This window comes from Gavialis gangeticus, unplaced genomic scaffold, assembly GCF_001723915.1.
Source record: "Gavialis gangeticus isolate Ggan-Ray unplaced genomic scaffold, GavGan_comp1, whole genome shotgun sequence".
NCBI classification, from domain to species: Eukaryota; Metazoa; Chordata; order Crocodylia; family Gavialidae; genus Gavialis; species Gavialis gangeticus.
This window is the reverse complement of record NW_017729024.1, coordinates 46,646,884-46,658,294: the sequence shown is the minus strand read 5'-3', so window position 1 is coordinate 46,658,294 and position 11,411 is coordinate 46,646,884. Positions and strand designations below refer to the sequence as shown.

The following is an 11,411-nucleotide window of genomic DNA, read 5'->3' as shown; positions in this document are numbered from 1 at the left end:
TTTTTTTTTTTTTTTTTTTTGGATCTTCCACTGTCCTGTTGGTTTCCCCCTATTGTGTGCTCTTTTTCCATGTTTTTGCTGACCCCCTTTCTCTGCCTGGTTTGCTCCTTTGCTGTCTCCTTCCTGCATATCTGCTGATATGCACTTCCCCTCCCCAGTGTGCTACATCCATAGGCTGCCCAGGCCATTTGCGACACCTGTGCCACAGATTGGCTGCCCCAATTCTAAATCCTCCTCCAGCATATGGAGTTTTGTAATCTCTTCAGTTTTAATGCTTCTCTTCTGGTGCTTCATGATAGTAAGAACAAAATGGGGATTTGTGGGAAAAGAGAATTTGCAATTTCAACTGTCTAAAGTAAGATCCTACATGAGGAAAGTGCAGGGACCCTAAGATAAGTCACTTGGGCTCTGTACAAGCATATGGTTCTATTCAAATATAGTTTAATGCAGGATCATGGTTTAAAAGAACAACCTGTAATTGTAGGAATTATTTCATAATAGTGGATGGGAGTCAAATTTGTAATTTCTGAAACTTTGAAAATACTTCTTTAATACATCAGTTATTCAAAAAAAATATCAAGCAGTTATTCAGAAAACATATGAAGTGATATAGTATTAAGAATTTTGAAACTGAAGTTTGACAGAGCAATTTTAACACTGTTCTGATGTTTATGGATTGTATACATCAATTCTATAATTTAGGGGTGTGCCAATAAAGGTTTTGTTGGCTGGTACTGATAGCCAATTATTCACCAGGCGTGTCGGTTGATATTTATCTGATAACCAGTTTACAAGAATGCAGCTGAGCCCAGCTTGGGGCCCTGTTCTGGAGGGCAGTATCCTGCAGGTAAGTCTGTGGAGAGGAAGAGGTTTGGGGGGACAGATTGACAGATTTCTGCTGTGGACTTGGGGCTCTTTGCCCTGCTGCCTTTGCACTGGGAGCCGCGTCCTGGCTGTGCCACATCTCCTGCCTGTTTGGCAGCAGTGGCAGTGGAGAGCTGTGCCTCCCACTGCTGGACAAGCAGAAGATGTGGTGTGGCCAGTGTGCAACCCCCAGGGCAAAGGCAACAGGGTGAAAAGCTCACAGAGAGCAGCCTGCCTCTGCCCTTGGCCCCGCTCAGCTCTGTTGGCCTCTGCCCTTTGCTATGCTCAACTTTGCTCCAGGTAAAAGTGTCCCAGCGCTTAAAAATGGTGGTGGTGGCACTTGAACTAAAGCTCATTCAATGAGCTTTAGATAAGTGCCCCGCCCCGCGCCCCCCGGCCATTTTTAAGCACCTGGGTGCAGATCCCCCAGATGAGCTGTCCATGACTCTGTCCTGCTTCTCACTCTGGCCCCCCAGGTCCCATTTGCTGCCCTGCCCCACTCCCTTCCTTACTGTGGGGGCCTCAATCTGTGCCTCCCCATTCTCATTCCCCTCCACAGACTTACCTGCAGGGAGCTGCTCTCCATGCTGCCTGGCTGCATTTGATGCATGTGTACATCTGTGTGCATGCATATGGTGTCTAGGGGCCCTGGCCAGAGAGCGTATTATAGTTATTGGTACATTATGGCTACCCTTGCCAAAAAGAACCAATATCAGCATTGACTTGCTATGGCATTTATATATTGGTGCACCTTTTCTATAATTGTAGGTTGCTTTTGAATTTGAACCTTTTTTTGCTTGGTAATATGCAACACCTAAGGTGTTCTTTTTAATTATGTCAAGATGAGAATTTATGTATAGTGTAACTGCTCCCTCAGTTCAAAATATAGAAATCTATTTTGTGTACGGTAATTAAATATTTTAAACACCTTAAATTAAATAACCTGAAATATTCCACCCCCTCCCCCGCCACTTCTAATGTTCAGTGAGAGCATTTGCATCTTGCAGACTTGCCTTTTTGGTCATACAAAGCCTGGAAAAACAGGGTCCCAAGCTGGTTGGTTTATAGGCACCCCCTCTATACAAATATTAATAATCTTCCATGTGCAGGTTGGGCACAACATGGACCCTGTTCCTTCTGTAACTTTCTTCTGTGTGTTAAGGGTCCAATTCTTGTCCCTCAGCAATGTGAATTTTTAAGACTTAAATCTAGGTCAGTGCAAGTCTTTTCCTGATTTTATAGTTTCTGTGTGTGCACACATGCATGCACGCATGCATACATACCACAGCATACCCCCTTCCTTCCTCCTGCCCCGACCTCCCCCAACATTTAGACCAGGATCTGCTGTGGATCTGTAGAAACCTTGCCTCTTGTCACTGTTGGCTTGTTTCCAATCTCATCCACTACACAGCATCTAATCTTTGCTGTTGAAGAACTGGACAGTAATAATGCAGTTATTTCCTGTAATGCAATGGAGGCTTACAAGGGGCAAGTTAAATTTGTCTGGGTATTTCCTGACTATAGAAAGCATTATTTTACAATCTTAACGTTCTTATGTTGTGTGATTTTTTTGTTTGTTTGTTTGTTTTTGTGTTTTGTTTTTTTGGTAAACTTTTCTGTAAAAATGCTATAAAAAACAGACTTAGTTTAAGCAAGATCACTTCTCAGTATCATGGCCAAGAGAAGTATGTTCATTATGGTAAGAGTTCATGCAAAAACTTATTTCTTTAAATAAATATCATAAGAGGTATTGAAATAAGCAACATCCATTTGCTGTTCATGTGAGGGAAGAGGCGCATCCTAGTATGATCCAGTTTCATATGTATCCATTTACACTGTATCCTTTATAGATCATTCCAGTTGCTAATGGATTTAATAGCAACATAATGTTGCCCAATTTTAATAATTCAGTTTTCAATATGAACAGCGTGTTAAAAAATAAGTAATCCTAGACAGCTTCAAAGGTAATATTATATAGTTACTTATAAAATTGTGTGTATGTAAAGAATACAAAATGGAATGAACAGAGTTGCTTAAAATTTTTTAGTGGTATTTAGTTCATGGCTTGCCAAAGCCCTGCTTTTCCACCATAAATACCCTTGAATTTTGGCCATGGGTAGAAGGCCCATGGCCAAGAAGAAAAGAAGGCTTAGACTTTGGGGCTGTTAAACTGTAGTAGGTGTATTAAAAATATGATGACATTGTCTGGTTTGCATGTGAAATATGATTTTTACCATTAAATCTCAGTTAAATCATAATTCATAAAAAATTGAGTGATTTATTGTTTATGCGACCAGCTGCATGCATGGTTGGGATACTTAGATAAGCTTTCAAATGCCTTGAAGACCTTCTCTCTCCCTCCTTTTTCTACCCAATGGGTAGGGAGGGGCAAATTTAATTGAGGATCCTTCCATAGTCTGTATTTTCTGATACTTTCCAGATGTAAGCCGGTGAAGTTTATAGGATATAACATTGTTGCTTCTGTAAACCCATTAACACATTGGTTTGGTTTTTAAGAACAGCAGAAACTTGAATTTCAAAATTATTCAATCCACACCTGTATTTTGAGGGGAAAGGGAGAGGCAAACTTTACTGTCCTGTCTTTGTCTTATTTCTTTTTTGTAATGGAATGAAATGCAAAAATGTCTAATTGTGTATGTACTCTAATGCAGCATTTGACGATAATTTGCTTTCACTTGCTGTTGATACCATCAGCTGAAACTGCTTTTTTCATACTGTGCATTATTAGACTATCCAGTTTCCTTTACCAAAAAAAAGAACATTCCACAACTCATCACATTCTTTTATAATTTATAACAATGTTTTTCTTTCTTCCTTAACCTTATTTACCACTGTCTTTACAATAACTTGCTCTCTAACTTTTTCCATTTTCTCTCTTCATTTTTTTTCATACAGTGTTGTTACAGATCTTATAGCAGTCGGTTTAAAGGTAGGAATCTTTTTCTATCCTTTCATATGCGCTTGTTACCCTCCTTATTTATAACACATTTTATTTCTTGCTGATGTCATATTGATGTTCATATACATCATGTTTTATTGTGCTACTTACGTCTATGCAATCAGTGGTCCTCTACCTTTATTTCAGCCTTCGGTAACTTTATAGTGAACAGTGCCCATCGATTAATCTTTTGTTCTTTACAAGCCTGTGTGGATTTTTTTCCGACTAAATGTCATGCAGTTCTATTTGTTGGAGATTAACTTTAGGGTTATGATGCATATTAGTATTTCTGTTTCCCTGGTCTTAGTATAGAAACAAGCTATTGCTGGTTTTCATATTTAATCTACCAAAATGTAATGGGGATGCTTGATGTATATATTGTTTCTAGTTGAGACGTATTATGTGTGTGTGTAAAATATATTGTGTGTGTATATAATATTTTTTCCTGCAAATTTGGTTCTCAGACCCATTTAACATTTAAGTCTTGTGCAGGTTTTAGTAAGAAACTGGAGTCAAATATTTTAAAAAGTCTAGTTTATTATCAGTGTTACCAGTAGGATTCCTTTTGCCAGAGACCCCCAAGGATTTATGCAGCCTCTCATCCAATTTGCTATCAAGTGAACTTTAATAGTAATCCCTAATCACTATTACAAGTTTCCTCCCTGTAATACAACCTGACAAGTGGCTCCTTTTTAGATGTTACAGCAGCGACTTTTGGTACTGGCTTCAGGTCTTCTGCTGGGTGTGTGAGATGTTTGTTTCTGGTTTTTCTGCAGTTCAAGCAGAAATTCCACGACTGTCCCTCATCTCCCTAGAGTAACATCATGAACACAACTGTCCCTTTGTTTGTCTGTTACTTTTATAACTTTCTCATCCCAAACTGGCCAGTCCTCAAGTTCCTTACCTCATCTTTTTAGACAAGGAACTCCAATCCTATTCAGCTGTTAGTTTCATGCCTTTTTAGGGAAACTGATGTACCTGGTTCACCCATGGTACCAGTCACAGCACTCACTTTTTCCCACTGCCTTATAAGGTACTCTGTACTATTTTATTGCTTAGTTCTAGGAAGGCCTAGAAGTTATGCTAAGAGCCTTAGCATAACTAAGTTTGCCCGCTACAATCAGCATTACTTTTGTTTTGTGGTATTAGCTATAGGCCTGGGCCTCATTGGTTAGGGACAGAAATTCCACATAAATTGCATAAGGGATCACTTCACATTTGTAACACAACAGAAGCTCAGTGCACATAGTGTCTTCAAAATGGCCAAAGCTGGTTTAAGATGAACCTGGATGGATATAATATCAGACTTAACTGATTTTAGGTTAAATTGGTTTATTAAACTTCTGTCTGACATCCCTTCGAAATTCAAATGAGCTCACAGTCGCTCAACATCCCGCACCTCCCCTACAAAATTCCCCCTCACAGGGTGGGCAGGCTAGCCTTGGCCCAAGCTGTCTGCTCTAGCGCTTCTGGCCTGGGCCGCTGCAGGCATGTGGCTACATTTCCAGAATCAAAAGTGACTGTCTGTTCACTTGCTTAGTGACTCAATCTGCACAGTTTAGACTAACCTACAAAAATTGAATTAATTCAGCCTTGGGCTTCTTGACTGTCTGTACTTAGGTATTGTGCTCAACATTACTCATCTTATACAGTTGTGTGGGACTAAGTTATGCATCTGCATATCGACATATGACAAAATTAAGACTGCTTCATGATGTAATATTGAATGTGTAGATTGTATGAACCTTTCTGGGTAGGGCAGGATATGAGCACACAAATAAGCATTTAGATAAACCTTTTTAGGTATTTGGAAGGGAACATTCACTTGCCTTGAGATTAGCCACAGTAGATAAAAAGTGGGATTATTTTCCTAAAAAATGTATTCTAGCTTGCTTTCTTCCTTCTCAAATTAAAATTATTACAAAGCTACTAGCTAAGCATGAGTAAAAAGCTAGTTTTAGTTCTAGTAAGCAGGCTTGAGGTGTTACACTGGAGGCATAATAATACATGTTAAAGTGTCTAAAACCTTTCGGGTAACAGGTTTATTGAATACAGGATCAATTTAGAGACTATAGTAGAAAGAGAAACTGTCACTTTCATTTTTATTTTTTGAGATGTAGCTTGAAGAGGAGGCCCTGCTTCTGTCATGACATCTTTTCAGTTTCAGACAAAGTAGGGGGAATTGATATAGTTAAGTGCCAGCCTTATAAACCAGTGGCTCTGAACCAGGGTACTACAAGACATTGTCAGGGGTTGCTGCAATGCAGGTACTGTTACTGGGATAGCACTGGCTATTTAAAACTGCCCCACACGCTCCTCCTACATTAGGACTGTCTGATTAACCTGAAGCAGGCAGAAGCTGACTGATGCTGTAGCTTAGCCCTTCCTGTCTGGTGCCACCCCTCCACCTCCCACATGTTCCTTCCAGAAACAGAGGTGTGCAGGACAGTTCCACCCCCGTGCCTGTTTTGGGGATCGGGTGGACAGGGAAGGGCTATGGAGCATAATGCAACCCCTATCTGTGTTCAGAGACTCTTAACATAGGAGGGGCATACTTATGTGCCACAGCTCTTCCCAGGCTTGCTGTGCAGTAGTAGGCCTGGGGCACTTTCACCTGGAGGCAGCAGAACCTGGTTGACAAAGTGTTGAGGTAAGTTGAGGCAACACCAACAATGGTTATCAATTGGGGTACTGCCACAATCAAAACAAATGGTGGAGGGATGCCCTGCCCTGAACAGGTTGATAACCGTTGTTCTAAACTAAACATAATTGGGTTAGGATAGCTTTTGCTTTCATTCTTTAAAGGAAAAAAAAGCAACAAAATAACCTGTCCTGGGTGAGAGTTTTTTGCAGTTTAAATGATTCAAAGGATATGAAAATACTTAATGGCAACTTTTATTGAAGTTTGGATGATGAACTGGGAAATGTGTTTTCTGCTCTTGGCTCTACAACTGACTGACTTTGTGACTTGGGATAAGGAAATTTTTTCCTCCATTTCCTAATCTGTGAAATGGGGATAATAATTTTCAATATCTAGAATAAATTAAGCTGTTTAATATTAGTAAGACTCCTTAAGATACACAGAAGAAAGGTACTGTAGGAGCAAGTACCTATATAATTATACTTTTTCCCCCTTTCAGTCATTTCTGTGTTCTGTGTGTGACACATCTGTCCAGTAGAAGGAATAACATAAACTTAAAAAGAAATGTAACAGGAAAATAAAGCTTTCAAGTAACATCTTTACTAGTGTATACTGTGCTTGATTATACTCAAGTTTTCTTTAGATATCCCAATATTTGTAAAAATATTATATAAAAAGCCACCTAAAGGAAGATTCTGTGTCAGATGTAGTTCCCGTACGGCCAAATTTTTAAATATTCTTACTTTTAAAAGGTGTTTCACTTATGCCATAAACATATGTTCTAAATATAATTATCATTACTCATCTTAGTAGACTGCAGGAGCTGATTTAAAAATTAACAGTAATGTGTGTTATAGAATTATTCCATCCATTCCTTTTGAGGTAGTGAGAACACCCTCTTGGTTCTTTATTAAGACCTTCCTCTAGCAAATTAAATGCAAAGTGCTGCTAAAAGGCTAGATTTACTTGAAACAACTTCTATAACTTGTCTGATTTATCTTCTATTGAAATATTAGGTCATTAAAAAAATATTAATCTAAATATTGCATGGGGGATGTGCAAAAAACCCCAACACCCACCCTTTTCAGTAGGGCTGAATAGTTAGTAATATAAAGCTGATATAGAAGGTTCATCTTTTTTTTTTTTTTAGATAAATGCTTCACTTCCACAGACCTTTACATCTGTTTAATTGGACATGATGATGCTACTTCTTGAGATGGTTGCCCTGTGCATAATTAATCTACAACTGGTTTTGTAACTAAAGGATACATTAACACTTGATTTTAATATAAATTACAAACCTTAATGGCATTTTAACCTGTGGAATCTAAACCTTATGTAGTAAGCACATAAGTTTAACATGAATTACAGACTTGATGCAGAAGATAATGTTGGCGTTTTCATTTTGAATGATCAGAACTTTCTTTCCTTATGAACAAAAATACATGCTGTATAAAGATGCCATCTGCCCATCCAGCTTCCAGGCTTGCTGTTCATGGTAATTCTTTTAAGATACAGTGTGGTTTTAGTCTGAAAGTCTGTAAAATGTCAAATTGTTTCTATACCTATATCAATTAGGTAAACATGTACAAATATCTAAGAAAGGCATTGGGGTGACACTGCTGACTCCGGAAATATAATCCAGAATACCATATTGTAATGCACCAGTGTAGCACTCTTTTCAGGTGTGTATTACATTACTATAAAAATGGTACACTTTGTAATTGCATCTTCAGTTTTCTGTCTGCTTACAATTTGAATAAGGCTATAGTTGGTCTCCACAGTTTTTAGTTAGTGCAGTTATGTTGGTGTAAGGTAGCTTGCTGTTGACAGTATCTTGGCTAAAAGTTCTTTTGGTGCACAACATTTGTTTGGCTATGATGACTCTACCTTGGAAATATGAATAAGCTGCTTTTGGGTCTGAAGTAAACAGAAATGACTGAATATGTTCAAGGAGTGTTTGTTAAACAAGTGCTTTTAACACTTTTAACTGCCTCTCTAAGAGGAATAGGGCAGTTTATGAAAAATCATACAGCACAGGTACTGGAGTTAGTGTTGTAATACCCTGAGTTTAAAAAGGGCAGTCAAAGGTGTAAGCTTTAGAAAACCATTAAGCTTCAAGACATGATTTCAAAGTATTGGCTTAATTTTTGTGAAAGCTAAATTAGTGGGCACAGTGTTGTTTAAATCTTCAGTGAGAATTATAGAAATAGCCTCTTAGTACTTTAATTTGTCTGTATTCTGGCATGTGATCCTGACTGTCAAATTATGAGAGAGTTAAGACGTGGGACACACAAAGTATGCTTAAAATAAAAGATCTCAGATGCATGTAACAGATTTTTTTTCAGTATGACAACATAACATAATGATAGAGTTTATGAAGGAAGAATGGAGAAGCCAGAATTTAGAACTGAACTGCATATAGTTTTGACACCACGTTTAATATTGCTAGGCTAAAGCCCACTTTATTTTTTTTTTTTAAATAGCTGTCAGGTTGGCAACTTGCCTTGCACCACTGATGATCATTCTGATTACCCAGTGTACTCTGTGTTGACTATTGGGTTATTAATGGGCCTTAATGGTACTGAAGTATGGAGCTAGTTCCTGTGGTGTCTATGAGGTGGTCTTCTATGGAGACTTCAGAAAGCATTAGATTAAAAAGTTAGTGCTTTGCTCTTCTTTTTCTCCTCTTTCAAATTAGCATTGGTAGTGAAGGGTTGGCAGTTTCTTATCTCCTAACATAGTTCTTTTCCAGTGGGAGCAATGATGTTGGTATAAATTAAGCTAATTAAACCAAGTTTAATTTTATTCCCACAAGATCAGCACTGTATTCCACAGCACTAAAAGAATGTGTATGGTGGATGGAGAGAGAGAAGATGGAAAATGAGAGTCTAAAATAGGGAACAGAAAAAGGAACAAAACTGGAGCTTGGGGCAGATGTCTCTAGTTCCTCAAACTGAGGTCTACAGAGCATGCATGTTTTCTGGAAAGTTGCCAGGGATAGCTTTTGTACTTTGCAGCTGCCAAATTGTATTAGTGAATGTTAATGTTCCATACAGGTTGCCACAAGGATGTTAAGATTGGGAAGGGGAGGAGGAGTCAACATGAACACAGGTTTTTTGGGGGTTGTTGTTATTCTCTGTATTAAGATACCCCTGCTACTAAAATGTTAATAATCCTGGCCTATTAGTGCCTTCCCTTACATGGCTATGCGGCAAAGGAGTAAACAAACTTCACTGTTTGTATTGGATCTTGTGATGAGCTTGAAGTTAATCAGAATAGTCATCAATTTGTTTCAGATGAGTTGCTCCTATATGTGCCAATAGACTGTTGGGCGAGGAATGAAATAAATGTAAAGCTAGAAAGGTAAAAAATCAAGTGCAATACTAAGTAAATAGTATTGGTAATTATGAGCATGTATAGAAAGAAACCTGTAAAACTAAATACTGGTGTGAAAAAGGCAGATAATTTCTTACTGCCTTTATGGAAGAAATTTTATATGAATTGATTATTTTTACCAACTGACATAATATCTCCAACTCCTACACTTCATTTCTTTTGTAGACATGAAAGGAAATGTATATGTTAGTGTCAGCACTGCAAATACATTCAAATAACATTGAAATGATGGTTGCAGTGGAGTCCTTGAACTGCTTTGTGTAAGGACGATTTGCTTACACTCAAGAATGTTTGCATCTTATAGGGAAAGGATTAGTGTTTGCTGCCTTCTGAGAGGACACTCGAATCATCTGGCTTGGAAATCACGTTGAGGCCTATTTCTGTGGACTAATTCAAGTTTAAAACTTAACTTCAGAACATTTGTAAAATCTAGCTTTCATGTCTCAAAACATAGCAACTATGTTATTTAACAGTTTCTCTTTTCAGAACAACCTTCTTGGTGTTCTTTTTATTCATTTGGTGAATAATAAGACATTGAATATCAAACCTTGTTTGCACAGTTCAAAATATTATTATGAAAAGCTATTTTAGTCTCCTAGTAAGGATTTCTAGACGCTCTTTTTATGAGTAAGAAAGTTTGTAGAAGGAATTGTACTTAATACTTCAGAGCTTTAGAGATCTTCAGTATACATACTGAATGGTCTCCTAATGCAAAGGAAGGCATGTAGACTCAAGCAGGCTACTGAATGAGGAAACTACTGAGCTTCCTTATTGAAAACTCAGGTGTCCTTACAAACTCAGCTTCTTGTTTATAAAAGAAGACGTTACTGTTAGCGTGACATCTGCGTGGTTTGAAGGACAAACATGCTTTCCAGAAAGTATAACTACTGTGATGCCATGTGAAACAAAACATATTTGCTTCTCTGCCTGACGGTGTTTTTCTGTGGGTGGCACTCTTCTGTACTAGCCAGTCCTGATGATTGGAAGTGCCAGGAGTGACTCTTAGCATGCCATCATCAAGGGGGGTTATTATCCGTTGGGACATGGAATAGGGCATGTGGCTTGTCCTTATCTCACTGTTTGGTAACTTGCTGTTTCACATTACAAAGTGAGGCACTATTTGTAGCAGTACAGGAGAAGAACACTTATTGGAACTAAGATGCCTTTTATTTGGAAACTGAAGGTGCTGAGCTGTTCATAAGGGTTAAAGTTTGAAAATAATGTTTGAGGAAAAATATATCAGTGGTATCTAACATGTGAACAAAAGGGAAAAGAGATGCATGTGTTCAGTGTTTTAAGTGAAATAGTTAAGTGTATGACCATAACATTAATACACAGATAATCAAGAATATGTTGCTTTTGGAAGTCTCAAGCCATTGAAATGTTTGCAGTTGTTACCAACAACGTGAACTACTTCCATATGCTCCACAGTGAAGTTGTACTTACAAGAATTTGATTGCAGGAATTATAAAATATGTTTAATTTGAGGCTGGAAGGCAGGTTTTGGATCGGATTACTTAAGATTATAGTTCAAAGTATGTAGTTTTT

General features: G+C 38.1%; 1 protein-coding gene across 2 annotated transcripts in view; it reads left to right on the top strand.

Annotated features, from left to right (window-relative positions):
• Positions 1-11,411, top strand: part of PTBP3 (polypyrimidine tract binding protein 3) — a 145,373-nt gene that overhangs the window by 10,159 nt on the left and 123,803 nt on the right. The window contains exon 2 of one of the 2 annotated variants that reach the window (XM_019517053.1): positions 3,781-3,814. The exons of the other annotated variant lie outside the window; for it this stretch is intronic. Coding sequence (XP_019372598.1) covers positions 3,781-3,814 — 34 coding nt within the window. The remainder of the gene's footprint in view (positions 1-3,780; positions 3,815-11,411) is intronic. 2 annotated transcript variants of the gene reach the window in all.